Genomic DNA, 18,009 nt, shown 5'->3' on the forward strand with positions numbered 1-18,009 from the left:
TGTGTTACGTTACGAAGATGTGTGTTGTTGTTCCGTCATATTAGTTGGGTATTGAGAGCGGATATTACACTTAATGATCAAGTATTAACCAAGATCTTGTTCAGTCAATCAGCCTGATGAACAGCAGAGTTTTCTTCATGCTCTTCTCCATTATCTTTGAAGGAGAATTGTGTTTGGGTGTGTGTAGTTGCTAAAGCATTTGCATTTTAAACATAAGTTCCACAGCTACTTTTTTTTTAATGTGTGGAGCTTCCGTATCCAAAGTGAATGCTTTATCACCTACAACACCCCCCACCCTTTCCCCTCAAAATAGAATTCTCTATCGAAAATAATGAAGACTAGCATAGTTCTCTCTCTCTCTCTCTCTCTCTCTCTCTCTCTCTCTCTCTCTCTCTCTGTCTTTCTTTCATTTTCCACTGCTGCCAAGAGCAGAGCATCGATTGGTATTGAAGTCATTGCTCTGGTACAGAGTGTAAATCAGCAGTACCATTATATGACATCTGATAATTTGATGCCACTGTGGTAAAAGGTCACACCTTAACCTGTTTGGTGCTCCACTGGCATTAGACACAGGTTCTGTGTGTTCCCTTATTATCTTCATTTACATATCAAATGTGGAAATTGGATGCATAAAGTAATGTTTATATCAGAATAACAACCGAAGATGGTATATGAAGCTTGTAAACTATGTCCACTGTAAGACATGAATTAGACTTGTCTCAGACCTGATTCTGTCTATGTAAGTCACCTTCTCATTTAATTGGTGGAATAGGTCTTATTCAGCTGTATATAATACTACATTCTTGGAGATAGCCAAACAAACTAATGCACCTCTTCTGGGACACAGGGAGGTGACCCAGCCAAGAATTGACTCAGCCTCCTACATTAATGAAAAGGGCTGGTAAGCCAGCCAGCCTGGATACAGTTTTTAGGTGGTTTTCCACATCTAACAATGTAAATTCCAAGCAGTTATCCACGTTCCTCCTCAGTTACACTCTATGCAAACTTAGAAGCCATTACCACTCATGTACTTGAGATCTACACTAGATGCAGACAGATGATGTACGTAGATTCTTTCTCAGGGGAAATGGTGGCAGCAGGAAGAGCATCTGGTCACCAGCTGCCACTATAATTGGCAACACTGATATAACAATGCCAACTCCACAGTGAAATGGGAAAAAGACAAAGATGAAGAAGAAGCTGTATATAATCCTATTATGGTCAGCCTTTCTTCTATTTTCATGTGGCATACTCTGAGAGCCCCTCTTCCTTTGATTGTTACTGACTTTGCACTATGTATTTGCCTGTTAATTCTTTCTCTTGTTTCTTGTGACATTCTTGAGGTGACTCAACCTTAGTAATGTTGACGAGGTCTTCTAAAAGCAATGCCACCTCATTGATATGTAGGGTACTTATGAGGAACATTCAGCTTGCTACCCTTATCCTAAGTCAAGTAAGAATAATCGCTTAAGATATTCCTTATCTGGTGGCAAGGCCTTTTAGTTTCATGGAATTAATTCAGCTCTGTAGATTGTTTTTTCCCTAGTTTGTTGCACTACTCACAACTCTGTTTTCATTGTGGAATACATACTTGGCTCTACATTTTGTATCTAATACCTGCATTGTTTTGTTTGCTTATTACTTCTTGTTTGTTATCTTTTCTTTACACTCCTTGTTTTCTTTGTATGGTGTCTGATACATAATCTCCTTGAATTGACTGCAGGCTCCTTCTTTCCAGCAGAGTTTTTGGAGGCCATCTTGTCCAGCCCAGTTACTTTCATATCTTATTCCAGTATATTTCTGCTTATTCGTTTGCCTAAACTATAATGAGATGTATTGTAGTTCTGTCTAAACCAGAATTTGCTGCCCATTGTTTCACATTTTCCCTATGACCATAATTTATTACAAAATTGTATACTGTGTAAAGGAGTCAGGTCCAGTTAACTCATTAAATGGTAAATCCATCATATCTACAATTAAATGAAAGTGTTTAGGATGTCATCTTTTATTTCTTTTATTCATCCTGCATTTACTGTTGTGGATTCATACCTAATGTGTCAGACAGCTATTTTTCTTTTAATTAATTTGTGCTTTACTTTCTAATAATGATTTCAGTTTATCAATTTTACATACTGTGATCTTTTTTTCTCATGCTAACATCTATATCTCCTGAGCCTCAGCTTATCTGTAGCTTTTACATCTTAATATTATAATCCCGATATTTAAGCAAATGTCTAGTGTGTCAGTTGCAGAAACATTATCTTGAAGGGGGATGAAGTTGGAGGTTACTTCTCCGAACACTGTGGTACAAGGGCTCGTAATGGTATTCTTAAATGTTTTGTGAAACCTCTACATACAGTTCTTAATGTATATACAACATTTAAAAATGGTTGGTCACAACAGTATATGTGCAATTGTGAAACCTGTGGGGCAGCTGAAATTGGTGACAAATGCAGATGTCTGCTTACCTAGTTGTATTGAGGTGGTAGATGTTGCAGACAGCTGATTCCAGAGTAGTAGCTCCTAAACTGTTACAACTTGATGATATTGCTCAAACAGTGCTACTGATTCGTGTTGGAATAAGGTGATGATTGACTGTTGCATCAAGTCAGTATTCCATTCCTTTCTTGAGACTGAATGTACTGAATCTCTTCAGATTTCCTACTTTTGCGGAAGTTTGGTTACTCTTCTGCTGACGTTCATCAGTATTTGAATGTAAGTTTTGTAGGGGAAAGGGATCTTTCTGTATCCTCTTGTGCTGACACATGTTTCGATGGCTTTCAGTTAGCCAGTTGTGAGTCTCCTATACAGAAAGATTTTAAAAAAATGCTGAACTTTTGCAGCGTAAGGGACAGTATGTCATCTTCTTTGCGATCTGGTTGTACTAACTTTTTCAACAGCTTCAGTAATGTCGTGGTCCAGCACTAATATGAAATTTTGGGAAAATCTTAATGCTAGCCTTTAAACAGTATTTTAAAATTGATATTTTGCCAGTTCTAATCCAGTTTTTATTGCTTCGATGAATGTCATGTAATGCTACACTGCCAAAAAAATTTTGTAAGTTTCATATTTTCTTGATTTCATTTTGAATAAAAATAATTGTGAAACTATAAAAGACAATTATTATGTTTGTAGTAAAAACTTAAATGATCATTCTCATGTTTCAGACATTTTTATCTGCACCTCCTGCACCAGTAAATTACGAGATCGACTTGAGTCGAATAGATAAACAATTAGTCGAGAACTTGATGCCATTTCAAAGAGAAGGTATATGGTAAGTTGAAATCAAGCGGATTATTTCACTCTTTAATATAAACTAATATTCACTCGTACATGTATGAAGCACCTAATTTTTCTTCCTCTAGAGAAGGAGGGCAACATATAATGTAGGAGAAAATGTAACAAGCTAACGAAATGATGACAAATAATGTGGAATGATAGGTTTTTGGAAATTAGTCAGATGAAATCAAATACAGAGAGAAGAAATGATAATATTTGTAATTCCTATGCCAGTGACTAATGAGAGTGGAAATATGTGTAATACCTTTGTCAGTAACTAATGAGAGCTGAGTCAGACCTGTGCAGAAAGTAAATAGGTAATTTAAAACTGTGTACCAGACCTGGACTTGAATCAGAATACCTGCATTTTAAACGCATTTTGCAAAATGTGTGATATCCTATTTTGAATTTCAGCCCTGCCAATGGTTTAATTGCTTGAGACTGTCGTCATAGTCTATACAGTTATCATGCCAGTATTATTATTGTTATTACTGTTATTATTATTATTGCAGTGATAGTGGTACAGCAGCAGTTAGTAGTAAGTATAATCAGAAGTAAAGTACAGGTACAGACAACTGTAATCACAATTGTAGGTATAGAGAGACAAATAGTTAATTGTTAGAGAGAAGCTTTTAAGTGCAGAAAATCCAGAAACAGATTCATTTTTATTCCTTGCTGATGTTAGAGATTTGTGAGTATTAATTGTAAGCATCCAAGTCACTCCTTGAGTGATAAAAACAATGTCACAAAATGCCAGCACACAGTATTACTATGCCAACAGTGACACAGTTTCACCCAAGCTTTCCTGGCCCGGCAAATGATACGACGATTCCTGTGAACATATTATGACCGATTTTCTTTACCAGTATTACCAAACTGAGCTAGTTTCCATCTTTTGTGACTGTCATGTTAGCTACTGGACATTAAACTCTAAAAGCTTCTTTCTTTTCTTCAGGCAGTCAGATGCGAACCTACTCCATATCTCTGTCAAAGTATGATACTATACTGGAATGGGAAGCTACAAGGGTGTAAACAAGAAAATATGTATAATACGAGGGCGATTCAGAAAGTAACCTCCGATTGGTCACAGTGCGGGTTGTGGGGGGAGTAGCGACGCCATCTGTGCGTTCACGCACTCAACAGGTCAGTCGGCATCAAGCCGTGGTCGAGTGAACGTCGTACCTGCGCTAGTTTAGTTTTTGTGGCAGTTTGAAATGTGTGCTGCAATAGAAAACCCCGCCAAATGTGAAGTGCGTGCTGTCATAAGGTTTTTTTACAGCCAAAGGATATTCTGCAGCAGCTATTCATCGTGAGCTTTGTGCCGTGTACGGACTAAGAGTTATGAGTGAAGGAGTTGTCCGTGAATGGGTACGTTTATTTAAAAGTGGACGAGAAAACGTTCATGATGAAGAGAGGAGTGGTAGACCATCATTGGTGACTGACGAACTCGTTCAGACAGTTGATGCAAAAGTTCGTGAAAATCGACGTTTCTCAATGTCGGAGTTGTCTACTGGTTTTCCACAGATTTCTAAGACTCTCTTGTACGAGATAGTGACAGCAAGATTGGGTTACCGTAAGTTCTGTGCACGATGGGTGCCCAAAATTCTTACCGACCACCACAAAACTCAAAGAATGGCCTCTGCATTAGACTTTCTGTCACGTTATGAGGACGAAGGAGAACCATTGTTAAACAGAATCGTGACCGGTGACGAAACCTGGATTAAGTACGTGAACCCTGAGACAAAAGAACAATCAAAGATGTAGGCACATTCAAATTCGCCTACCAAACCAAGAAAAGCATCGCAAGATTTTTCTGCCAGAAAACTGATGGCAACGGTGTTTTGGGATGCCAAAGGGGTGTTGTTGGTTGAATTCATGGAACGTGGTACGACCATTAATCAAGACGTGTACTGTGAAACAATAAAAAAGTTACGACGGGCTATACAGAACAAACGCCGTGGTATGCTGACTTCCGGTATCGTTTTTTTGCACGATAACGCCCGTCCTCACTCTGCTCGCAGAACAACGGCCCTTCTTGAGTCCTTCAAGTGGGACGTTATCAACCATCCACCTTACAGCCCAGACCTGGCGCCAAGTGATTATCACCTCTTCATGCATTTGAAGAAATGGCTCGGGTCACAGCGGTTTGATGACGACGAAGAGCTCAAAGATGCGGTCACAGGCTGGCTCCGGGCACAAGCGGGTGATTTTGATGCAGAAGGAATTTCAAAGCTTGTGAAGAGATACGATAAGTGCCTCAATCGCTATGGAGACTATGTAGAAAAATAGTGCAAAGATGTAGTTGTAAGATGTATATATTAAAATATTTTTATTTAACTTGGTGTATTTTTTTAAATCAACCGGAGGTTACTTTCTGAACGGCCCTCATAGTTAAGTCAGATGTGGTATAAGGGCAGTTTGTGTTCTTTTATCTCTCTGTGAATTGCCTTTTCCTTTGTATTGGTCTTGATCTGTACAAAAAGTTGACAAACTTACCAGTTTTCATTGGAATTGTGGCACCACTGCTCAATTAAGTAGTGTTGTCATGTGGGGTCATGTGCATATGTTTACAAACACCGCACTTTCAAACATTTTGTGCCGGACACCAGAGGCACTGCGTTATATGTGTTTCAGTTTTATTTAGATTTCTGTAGCTCAGTTTTGTTATTATTTTATTATGCTTTTTATATTTTGTATCTTCCATGCACGTAATTAGGTTGTGCATAGTAATGAGATAAATCTGATGTTTTTTGTTCCCTGCGCGTTATCTGAGGTTGAATTGAAAGTGTAGATCGATTAAACAATCCATTGTATTTTTTGTCATCTCCTGCAGCTGTGATCAATAAAGCTGCCATTAATTGTCTGAGGGGCTTTTTGTGTAGTTTGGTTCAGTGTATCAAGTACATGCAGATTCTAACTGTTGAACAACAATCTGCACAGCTTGTACTGACAATGTGGTGACCCCACACAATATACCTGCATAGTATCATTGGATTAATGAGTTCATATGAAAGAGATTTGTAAAATGACTGACATTAATCCCATCATGTCACAACTGGCTGTAAGACTACCACCTTTCTGGCCACACAATCCAGCTTTGTGGCTTGTGCAGGTGGAGACCAATTTTTTTCTATTCTTTAATTCAGTGGACATTACCAACTTTGTGCAGGTAGTAAGCCATTAGACTACCAGTACACCATGGAAGTGCAAGATATAATTACCTCACTGACAGAGGCTAATTACTATGACTGGCTTAAAGCGTAATTGGTGTGACATGTGTCAGCATCACAGGAAGAGTGAATCTCTCAAGTTCTCACTCAGGAAGATATTGGAGACAGAAAGCATTCACATTACTTGCAGCACCTAAGAAGCAAAGTAGATATGAGAACTGTTCCAGACAGGTTACCGTGCACAATATGGAGCAGTCGTTTGCCATCATCCGTCAAAGCAGTCATAGCGTCACAGGCTGGCACACTCCTTGACACAGTAGTGGAGTTGGCAGATATCCAAGACTTGATGACACTAGCTCCTGTCAGCACAATCGCCACGTAGTGTGCTGGCGCAACGCCAACTGTTTCATGTGTAGGTTACAAGGCCTAGGTGGCCGAGATAGATCTGTTGATGCAGCAAATCGGTGAACTGTTACCTTGACATGACCTGAGCAGTGACAGAGGCCAGAATTGATACTGCTGATGCTCGCACGGCAGATCATTGATGACCTAGTCCACAGCTGACCCTGAGTAGCAATGTACCTGCTGGTATCACCAGAAATTTGGGAAGCAAGTGTGCAGATGCACAACTTCCTACCCCGGTGATCGGAAGGAGGGGTCTCCTCTTATTGCTGATCAGTGTCTCTGCACTTGTTTGTTAGTGATCAGCTGCCCTGCCAGAAATATTTAATACACTGGTCAAAACAATTGTTTGTCCATGGAGTGGAGACAACAATATTATGATCACTGAGATAGTGGTAATAACGGAAAGTTGCTGCAGAGGAGGTTGGTGTTGACTTGTGTTTATTCTGCCAAACAAATTACACAAGCGGTTGGGTTCAGATATTGTAGTGAGCAGGTAGTGCAATGCAATAACAATGTGACTTACCTGAAGCTTTGGCATGGAGAGCCATAGGACAGTTGGAAGTGGGACAGACACAGCTATTGGAGTGTCCCAAAGTGTAATTTCCAGGACCTGGATGTGATTTCAGACAACAGGAACCATTAAAAGAAGCAAGGCTAAGGTCGTTCATGGATAAAGTCAGCAGGAGATGACCGTTATCTCCAGTTAACAGACCGTCGAGGCACAAGGCTGAATGCAACTCAGCTGCAATGCATCCTCCAGACAGCAACAGGACACACAATATCAACACAAACAGTCCGAAATCACCTTCAGGAATGTGGCCTCTACACACGGAGGCCTATGGTGTGTGTCCCCTGAAAACCACATCACCGTTTAGCCCGCAGAAACTGGGCAGTGCAACATCAGGATTGGAGTCGTAATGCACGGCGCTGAGTGCAGTTCACAGATGAGTCAAGATTTTGAGTTCAGCCAGACAGTCATTGTTTCCTCATCTGGAGAGAATGTGGCACTTGGAACAATCCTGCTTATGTGCAGGAAATATCACCATATCATGGTGGTGGATGAGTGGTGTGGGCAGGAGTCAGTAGTGGCGGACATACGGACCTCTGTGCCGTTCAGATTGGCACTTTGATTGCTCAGAAGTGTAGAGACAACATCCTTCATCCTTTTGATGCCATAGGAGAAGGGTTTCATCTGGTGGTCGATAATGCTTGTCCCCACGGAGCTGCACTGGTGGACAACATGTTTGAAGCTGAGGGAATTTGTACAAATGGAGTGGCCAGCTTTTCACCAGACTTAAACCTGATTGAGCATGTCTGGAATGCACTTGGCAGACTCATTACAGCCAAACCAGCACCTCACACCACGATTGCAGAGCTGGATATTGCACTCATGGAAGAATAGCCAAATATCCCTCAAGAGCTGATTGATAACCTTATACTGTCCATGCCACGTAGGTGTGCAACTGTACTGGCTGTCCTAGGTGATCACACACTACATTAGAGGGCAACAAGAATGACTTTCACTATTGTGGTAGCCCCATGGTGCCTCACTCTATGTAAACGCCATGTAAAGCTCAAGTAAAGAGTTGAGACAGCAAAATATCGTACTCTATCACACACAAATTATAATTGTAACCAATATCTGAATAAAATATGGTACCATCTGTCTATTGTGTATGATATCTCACCTGATCCCCTAATTGTTCTGAGCAGTGTAGATACTGGTTCCATTTTGTCCATGCATCCGTGGACTATGTTGAGTAAGAAGCAAGCAAGCGCCCATATTATTATGTCTGACCGCTGCAGACAATGTGGTCGAAACAGTGTACTGTCGTCTGCACTTGGAACGACTGTGGTTTACGTCAAGCCTTCACATGGGATTTTACATTGCAGATATTGCCAAACCTGTCATCATGCCTAACTTTCCTGCTTGTTACAATCTGCTGCTGGACATGAAGAACTTATTCCTAGTTGACAACACAGCAAGCGTAACACCATCCAGATTTCAGTGGGGCATGGCCGTTCATACAGCCTAAGTAATTCAAGTGGCAGATGGCAAGTACATGGAGCTGCCACATGAATTCCCTGCTCTTGACATAACCATTTGAAGTGCCTAAGGAGGTAAGGCACGACAGAGTCCGATACATCGAGGCGATCGACGGTCCCCCCTCCTCCCCCCTCCATGTTTTGCAGACCACAATGTTTGGCTCCAGATCGTCTTAAAATTGCAAAGGCAGAGTTTGACAGTGTGATTTGTAAAGGTGTAATGTGGTCTTCCCACAGTCCCTGGTCTTCATCACTACATTTGGTCCCGAAGAAGGGTGGTGTATGGTGGCCTTATGGTGGCCACAGAGCTCTGAATGCCAGAAAAATGCCGGACAGATATCCAAGTTTTTTTGAGTGTCCTAGACTGCATAGAAATGTACACACAGATCGGTGTAGCTGAACGAGATACTCGCAAGATAGCAGTCATCACTCCACTTGACCTGTTGGAGATCAAATTTATGACTTTTGGACTCGGGAATGCTGCTTAAATATCACAGTGCTTCATTGACTCAGTGCTACAGGGCCTAACTTTTTCTTTCACTTTCCTGGACGCTATTTTAGTTCTTTTATCATTGGCAGAGCAACACCAGCAGCATTTGACAGAAGTGTTCAACTGGTTGTGATTCTCATATCGGAAACATTGCTAGTAGGATCAATTATACCAAACTTGCTGCTGCTCAACAATCAGATCAAGAACTACGAGGACATTTATCAACAGGAACATTGGCATTGGATATCCAACTTATCCAAATTCCAGGGAGTGACGTCATGTTGTGTCGTGACATGATCATGTCAAAATCGCAGTCATTCCTACTTTTTGTATTCAGAAGGGCCATCTTCAATATGCTATGTGACCTGTGTCACCCGGGCATTCATTTGACTTCTTGCCTAATAACGAATCGTATGTTGCTGAGAATACAGAGAGACTGCTGTGAATGAGTGAGGTGTTACCTGAAATGCCAATGGAGTAAGATACGGTGCCCCACGTGTCCGATCATGACAACCTGTTTCAATCATATCTACATTGGCAATGTTCATATGTTGCTATTGTATGACATCCAGCGTTACATACTTTCAATGATAGATTGTTACACCTGTTGGCCGGAAGCTGCTCCAATGGACAACTTTCGCTTTTGTGTCATATTTGGTGATGCATTTTGGCCATCTATTACACGTCGTGACAGATATGGTTTCAATGTCCACTTTCTAGCCCCTGTTTGGAGTAATGCTCCACTTCCACTATGGGGCTGATGTGATGACATCATGCAGTTATGTAGTGTCATGTGCATGTGTTTACAAATGCGCTGCCAGTCATTTCATGCCAGACACCAGAGGTACCCTGTCTTACATACATGTGTTCTGGTTTCATTATTCTTTATTATGCGTTTTGTATTTTGTATCTTCCATGCATGTCATGGGGTTGTATATAGTTATGAGATAAACCTGATGTTTTTGTTCCCTGCATGTTATACAATGCTGAACTGCAAGCTCAGATGATTGAACAAATTAGTGTAAGCTCATTGTGTGTCAGACTTATTTGGATTTCATTGCTTCAGAATTAAAATAGTTACACCATTTTCTGATTGAAGATCACTTTACCTAAAGTTAAGTAAATCTGTAGGTTTTTTCTGATTGATAACTCTGTAGAATGTGGGCATGAAGTCTCTTATTTGAATTGACCCAAAATTCAAATTAAGATTCTGCATAATGTTAGTGGAACTGATTTTCCGTAACCATAGAGCCCAGCTAACTCTTGGTGTGTGTTGATGGAAGAACAATGTGAAGGTCGCCGCCATAAATAATTTTGAATTATGTTACTATTATTTTTGTATTATCTGAAAAGAAGAAACTACATTTGAAGAAACTGTATTTGAAACACCAAAATGAGAGAAACACGCTGAACCACGTCATTTTCTGCAGCCGACAACGATGCATTGTGGAATCATACTTAGACAACTGAAGCCAAGACTTTTATTTGCTTGCAAACGTCTAATGGAAAAGGTACTGTCACATGCCCAGTGATAATCCAGTGCTGTGGCACTGCAGCTAGTGTTACTTTCTGTATGCTGATCAACTATTCCCAAATATGTTTAGATTGTAATTTGAAGATTTGATTTTCAATCTGAGCACTTTCATTAATAATAATAATAATAATAATAATAATAATAATAATAATAATAATGATGATAATCCCCGTGGAGGCCCGGGAAAAGAATAGGCCTCCGGTATGTTCTGCCAGTCGTAAAAGGCGACGAAAAGAACAAACCACTAATAGGGCTAACCCCCCTTTTAGTGTGATTAGTTGGTTCAGGACAGAACTAAAGAAGCCTCGGACAAGCGCCGTCATGGTCGGGGACGACGCTTGAACCCTATGCCCGCCCACAATGGTAACGACACTGCTAGCCAACTGGAAAATGATTTAAATCCAAATAGAGGTGTTTTGCAGGATATGCTTCCTGCAACCACCCTAGAAGGAAAACAAAGACAGAGGATGAGATGGTCAGATGAAGTTAATCGACACCTCATGTTCTGTTATTACCAAGCAACAAACCTAGGAACCAACACAACTGGATACAGATCACAAGTATACACAACATTTATTACCAGATACCCAGAATTAAAATTTTTAACAGAACAACGACTAGCTGATCAGATCCGTGCAATAATAAAAAATAACAGGATACCCCAGTCAGAATTAGAAAACATCAAACAACAAGTACTGGAACAAAGTAATGTGCAATCAGAAGAAGAAGAAAATACAGTAATGGACTCAAACATCCCAGAGCAAACAAACAAAGAACAACACGCACCAATTAAACAATCAGAGGAAAACGAAATCTTAAGACAGCCACCAGAACAAGCACAAATAAAACACGAAGTGACACAGATGTTAGATATAGAAGAAAAATTTCAGCCAACATATATAGAATACAAAGACACAAATACAGACATTAGACCATTCTTGCATAGACCACCAAATAACCCACAAGTCGAAACAACAATAAAAACTATCAACACAATCATACACAACAAAATAAATGAAAACACAACTATGGAAGAGTTACAACTACTGGTTTATATAGGAGCACTCACTACACTAAGTATACACACTAGGCAGAGATCAGAACCAACCAACACACAGAAGAAACCCACAAAACCAAAATGGCAACACAGGCTACAGATCAAAATAGAAAAACTGAGAAAAGACATCGGACAGCTAACACAATTTATAAGAAATGAAATCTCGGAAAAAAAACGAAAAAGGTTAGGTAAAATCTCACAACAAGAAGCGACAGAGCAATTAGACGAAAAGAAGCAGAAATTACAAGCATTGACCAAACGACTCAGAAGATACAAAAAAAGTGAAAATAGAAGGAAACAAAATCAAACATTCAACACAAACCAAAAGAAATTTTACCAGACAATAGATAACACACACATTAAAATAAACAATCCACCAAACATAACAGACATGGAACACTTCTGGAGCAACATATGGTCAAACCCGGTACAACATAAAAGGCATGCACGGTGGATACAAGCAGAAACAGACACATACAAGATGATACCACAAATGCCTGAAGTGATAATTTTGCAACATGAAGTCACCCAAGCAATTAATTCTACTCACAATTGGAAAGCCCCTGGAAATGATAAAATAGCAAATTTCTGGTTAAAGAAGTTCACCTCAACACATTCACATCTAACTAAATTATTTAACAGTTACATTGCAGACCCATACACATTCCCTGATACACTTACACACGGAATAACATATCTGAAACCTAAAGATCAAGCAGACACAGCGAACCCAGCTAAATATCGCCCCATAACATGCCTACCAACAATATACAAAATATTAACTTCAGTCATTAAACAGAAATTAATGACACATACAACACAGAACAAAATTATAAATGAAGAACAAAAAGGCTGTTGCAAAGGAGCACGAGGATGTAAAGAGCAACTGATAATAGATGCAGAGGTGACATATCAAGCTAAAACTAAACAAAGGTCGCTACACTATGCATACATTGATTACCAAAAAGCTTTTGATAGTGTACCCCACTCATGGTTACTACAAATATTGGAAATATACAAAGTAGATCCTAAATTGATACAGTTCCTAAACATAGTAATGAAAAATTGGAAAACCACACTTAATATCCAAACAAATTCAAATAATATCACATCACAGCCAATACAGATTAAGCGTGGAATATACCAAGGAGACTCATTAAGTCCTTTCTGGTTCTGCCTTGCTCTGAACCCACTATCCAACATGCTAAATAATACAAATTATGGATACAATATTACTGGAACATACCCACACAAAATCACACATTTGCTATACATGGATGATCTAAAACTACTGGCAGCAACAAATCAACAACTCAACCAATTACTAAAGATAACAGAAGAATTCAGCAATGATATAAGTATGGCTTTTGGAACAGACAAATGTAAGAAAAATAGCATAGTCAAGGGAAAACACACTAAACAAGAAGATTACATATTGGATAACCACAGCGTCTGCATAGAAGCGATGGAAAAAACGGATGCCTATAAATATCTAGGATACAGACAAAAAATAGGAATAGATAATACAAATATTAAAGAAGAACTAAAAGAAAAATATAGACAAAGACTAACAAAAATACTGAAAACAGAATTGACAGCAAGAAACAAGACAAAAGCTATAAATACTTACGCTATTCCAATATTGATCTACTCATTTGGAGTAGTGAAATGGAGTAACACAGACCTAGAAGCACTCAATACACTTACTCGATCACAATGCCACAAATATAGAATACATCACATACATTCAGCAACAGAAAGATTCACTTTAAGCAGAAAGGAAGGAGGAAGGGGATTTATTGACATAAAAAACCTACATTATGGACAGGTAGACAATTTAAGAAAATTCTTTCTAGAACGAGCAGAAACTAGCAAAATACACAAGGCAATCACTCATATAAATACATCGGCTACACCACTGCAATTTCATAACCACTTCTACAACCCTTTAGATCACTTAACATCAACAGATACGAAGAAAGTAAATTGGAAAAAGAAAACACTTCATGGCAAGCACCCGTATCATCTAACACAGCCACACATCGATCAAGACGCATCCAACACATGGCTAAGAAAAGGCAATATATACAGTGAGACAGAAGGATTCATGATTGCAATACAGGATCAAACAATAAACACCAGGTATTACAGCAAGCATATTATTAAAGATCCCAATACCACAACGGATAAATGCAGACTCTGTACACAACAAATAGAAACAGTAGATCACATCACAAGCGGATGTACAATACTAGCAAATACAGAATACCCCAGAAGACATGACAATGTCGCAAAAATAATACATCAACAGCTTGCCTTACAACATAAACTTTTAAAACAACACGTTCCTACATACAAGTATACACCACAAAATGTACTGGAGAATGATGAATACAAATTATACTGGAACAGAACCATTATAACAGATAAAACAACGCCACATAACAAACCTGACATCATACTCACCAATAAAAAGAAGAAATTAACACAACTAATCGAAATATCCATACCCAATACAACAAATATACAAAAGAAAACAGGAGAAAAAATTGAAAAATACATCCAACTGGCTGAGGAAGTCAAAGACATGTGGCATCAGGATAAAGTTGACATCATACCAATTATACTATCAACTACAGGAGTCATACCACACAATATCCACCAGTACATCAATGCAATACAGCTACATCCAAACATATATATACAACTACAGAAATCCGTAATTATTGATACATGTTCAATTACCCGAAAGTTCCTAAATGCAATATAACACATACCGTACAGTTAAAAGGAAGTGACGCTTGATCAAGGTCCGCGTCACCCCATTTTTAACCGGACTTAGCGTCTGAGAAAGTGAAGATAATAATAATAATAATAATAATAATAATCGATAGTGTACTTTTCAGTGTTATGTCACTTACAGCATCCTTCTTTTCATAAAATATTAAATAATGTATCACAAATTTATTCCATCACAGTACAGCAAAATCGGAGGTCTTATTAGCTTTGTCTTTTCCCTAGGATTTTCTTTTCAAAATAATCCATTTTCATTTAAGTATCCAGGAGAGCATAATTAGAAATAAAGGGTTCTGAATTCTGTCTACTTGCAGAAATTCAAATACTGTAAATACTTGAAACTGTACTATATGTGCCATGAAATTCATTTGTGTATAAGCAAGCATGGTCAAACATGGACAGATACAGACTGATATTGAAAATTTTACCTTACATCCATGGTTTTATTTATTTTTTAACCTCTTAAAATGATGGGCATAGCAGTGGAATGCAGCCTCTCGCTTATTTTCGCAGTATGTGGCTGTGAACCTAATAAAGATTTCATCAGGCAACAAAAAATCCTTGTGCAGCAAAGAAAAATAGACAAAGCACTTACTAGTTTTTTTTTGTATTAAATTACTACTACCTAAAAATCATCAGCGAGCAAAAATAAATTATAAATGTATCTTACCATATGTCATGAAGGTGACCAGACTACTGAGTGGTACACTGTGACATGACATCACAAACCTTGAAATCTCAATTGACTATACTACTGGAGATGATGTGTAATTTTCAGTGGGGTCACATTAAGTAAGTGTTACCTCTGTGTCCATTTTATAGTTTATTGAGGAATGTGACTGTCATCATAGCCTAGATGAAAGCCAGGCCCTTTGTCATTAATGAAACTACCAACCTTTGCTGATCTGAAGTGTTAGAATACCTATAAAGAAATGAATTTTTAGTAGCGTGAGTTTTGGATGTCATTTTTATTAAGGAAAGCTCCCTGTTCATGGAAAATTTTGAATTTTCTCAATGCTACAACAGAATTTAACACAATTTGGCAACATGAGATCAATGCAAGAACTAATATTTTAGTGTCCTCACCTGATGTTAACATTATTTCAGACCAACAAGCCATTGATATCGTTGGGAGGGTGTCACCTGCAAGTAATGTGAAGCTCTGGTCAGAGGCCGCCAGTAGCACGTCACATAGACAGAATTAGAAAGTTTATTGTCTGCTGTTAGATAATTTTTTTCAAAATTGGCCTTGTTGACATGAAAGGCATAGTTATAGTTAATGGTACAGCTCTATGAGCAAATGAAAGTTCTTATAAACAGAGGACAATGCAGGTTCCTAGTACATGTATTAGCAGCTATATGTAGGTTACGGGGACACTTGTTTACTCATATATAAATGCTTAGTTACAATGGCATGGTAATAACACTCATTTACATATTAATGTCATATGTTTCCAGTTTATCAATATTTAAAGTTACCTGAAGCAATGAAAAATACTAGTATACTTATTTCCAAATATATATAAATGCATGATTGTAATCGTATGATTATTAATACAATTTCACTGATAATTACAGCTCCTCAAGACACAACTCTTGAAAAGCCACACTCCATATACTCGTCAACTGGGTTTAATTCATCCTCTTTTAGCGAAGTTTCTAAAAAATTTTTAAACGTGTGTAAGGGAACCAAGTGGGCTGCTCTTGGGAATTTGTTGAAGAACTTCCAGCTCATTTGTTTATAGCTATTCTGTTTGACAAAGTCTTGTGTATGGTAAATGTCAACATTGTTCCTTGAAACTACATTATCAATTTCTGAGGTGCCATTGTATGAAGACGAACAAATGATATTTTTAAAGCGTGAGTAATATCACATTTCAATTGTGTCAACTGGTAGTCAATAGTGGAAAGGCAAAGGTTGCCTTGTCTATAATGGACAAGATATATTTCTTATTGAATTGAATTTGATGTACTGCCCATAGAGGATAAACATTTTTTGTTTGTGTGTGATACTGTATGAGGAAGGGGCTTGTAAAGTAGTTGGGTTAATTAGAGCTTTGACAGTACACATTTATTGATCGTATGCCCCCCTCCACTCCCTCCAACTGTTGCACTTGTTAAATTATTGTTGCAGCTATTTTTTCTGGTCATATGTGGCCAGGTCAGAGCTGAATGGGAGGATAATTGGCTGATTGCAAATATAGGCCTTCAGCTTTGCAGCCACAACGTAGGACGAATACTTAAGTCCTGCAACAAAAAGAGCTCTTTTTTCCCCACAATTTTTCATCATAATTGCCGATTTCAGGTTGTCAGACTAGTTTCTTGGCAGATTTTAGGGCGTTGGAAAAGTGTCTTTGCCACTTTCAGGGTGTGGAACTTCTGTTGCGAGAACTCACTGTGATGCCATTCTTTTAACTGTTCCTTGATTCTGCGCTCATGCAGCTAGGTTTCACCCTCAGTCTGTTACATAATCAAAAATTCTTTTGTAACACCAAAATAAATCAAAACGCCTTCACATGTCTCAACTCGTGCTTTCTGGTCACTGTTCAAATATTTTAACACCCTTCCAGAGGAATCTCCCCATGTCTAGCATATTGTTAATGATGAAAACAATATGTTCCCAGGAGGTGTACAATATCGTTGCTTTTTAGTGAATTTTTGCAGGCCCCGAAGAATCAGCTTGTGGGTAGTATAGACTGTTGCTGGGTCTGTTGGTGTTGTTGGCTGTGCTCTGCAGAGTTCATCTTCAACAGCGAAATGTTTAGTTTCAGAATTATAGAACCAGGTTTTTACAGTGCTGAAGGAAAAACAGTTCCCCCTTACTGTTTGTAACATGTGTGAATGTCCTGCACATATTTCCCTTGAAGAAACAAAACCTTGTATTTTCACTAATATGTTGCTTGCTTATGCCTTTTAATCTTGCATTCTACTTTCCGTTTAAAATAGTTATAAGTGTAGGAAACCTGTAATATTCATACAGTTACATATCAAGATATAAAACTTTACTTGTTGTGGTCTTCAGTCCTGAGACTGGTTTGATGCAGCTCTCCATGCTACTCTATCCTGTGCAAGCTTCTTCATCTCCCAGTACCTACTGCAGTCTACGTCCTTCTGAATCTGCTTAGTGTATTCATCTCTTGGTCTCCCTCTACGATTTTTACCCTCCACTGCCCTCCAATACTAAATTGGTGATCCCTCGATGTCTCAGAACATATCCTACCAACCGATCCCT

The 18,009-nt window shown here is 38.7% G+C and overlaps 1 protein-coding gene across 2 annotated transcripts in view; it reads left to right on the forward strand.

Moving 5' to 3' along the window:
• Positions 1-18,009, forward strand: part of LOC124594444 (SWI/SNF-related matrix-associated actin-dependent regulator of chromatin subfamily A-like protein 1) — a 147,174-nt gene that overhangs the window by 39,034 nt on the left and 90,131 nt on the right. For both annotated transcript variants that reach the window (XM_047132819.1, XM_047132820.1), the window contains one exon: positions 3,168-3,274. In XM_047132819.1, the coding sequence (XP_046988775.1) occupies positions 3,168-3,274 (107 nt within the window). The remainder of the gene's footprint in view (positions 1-3,167; positions 3,275-18,009) is intronic.

The sequence above is a fragment of the Schistocerca americana genome, chromosome 2 (genome assembly GCF_021461395.2).
Source record: "Schistocerca americana isolate TAMUIC-IGC-003095 chromosome 2, iqSchAmer2.1, whole genome shotgun sequence".
In the NCBI taxonomy this organism is placed as follows: Eukaryota; Metazoa; Arthropoda; class Insecta; order Orthoptera; family Acrididae; genus Schistocerca; species Schistocerca americana.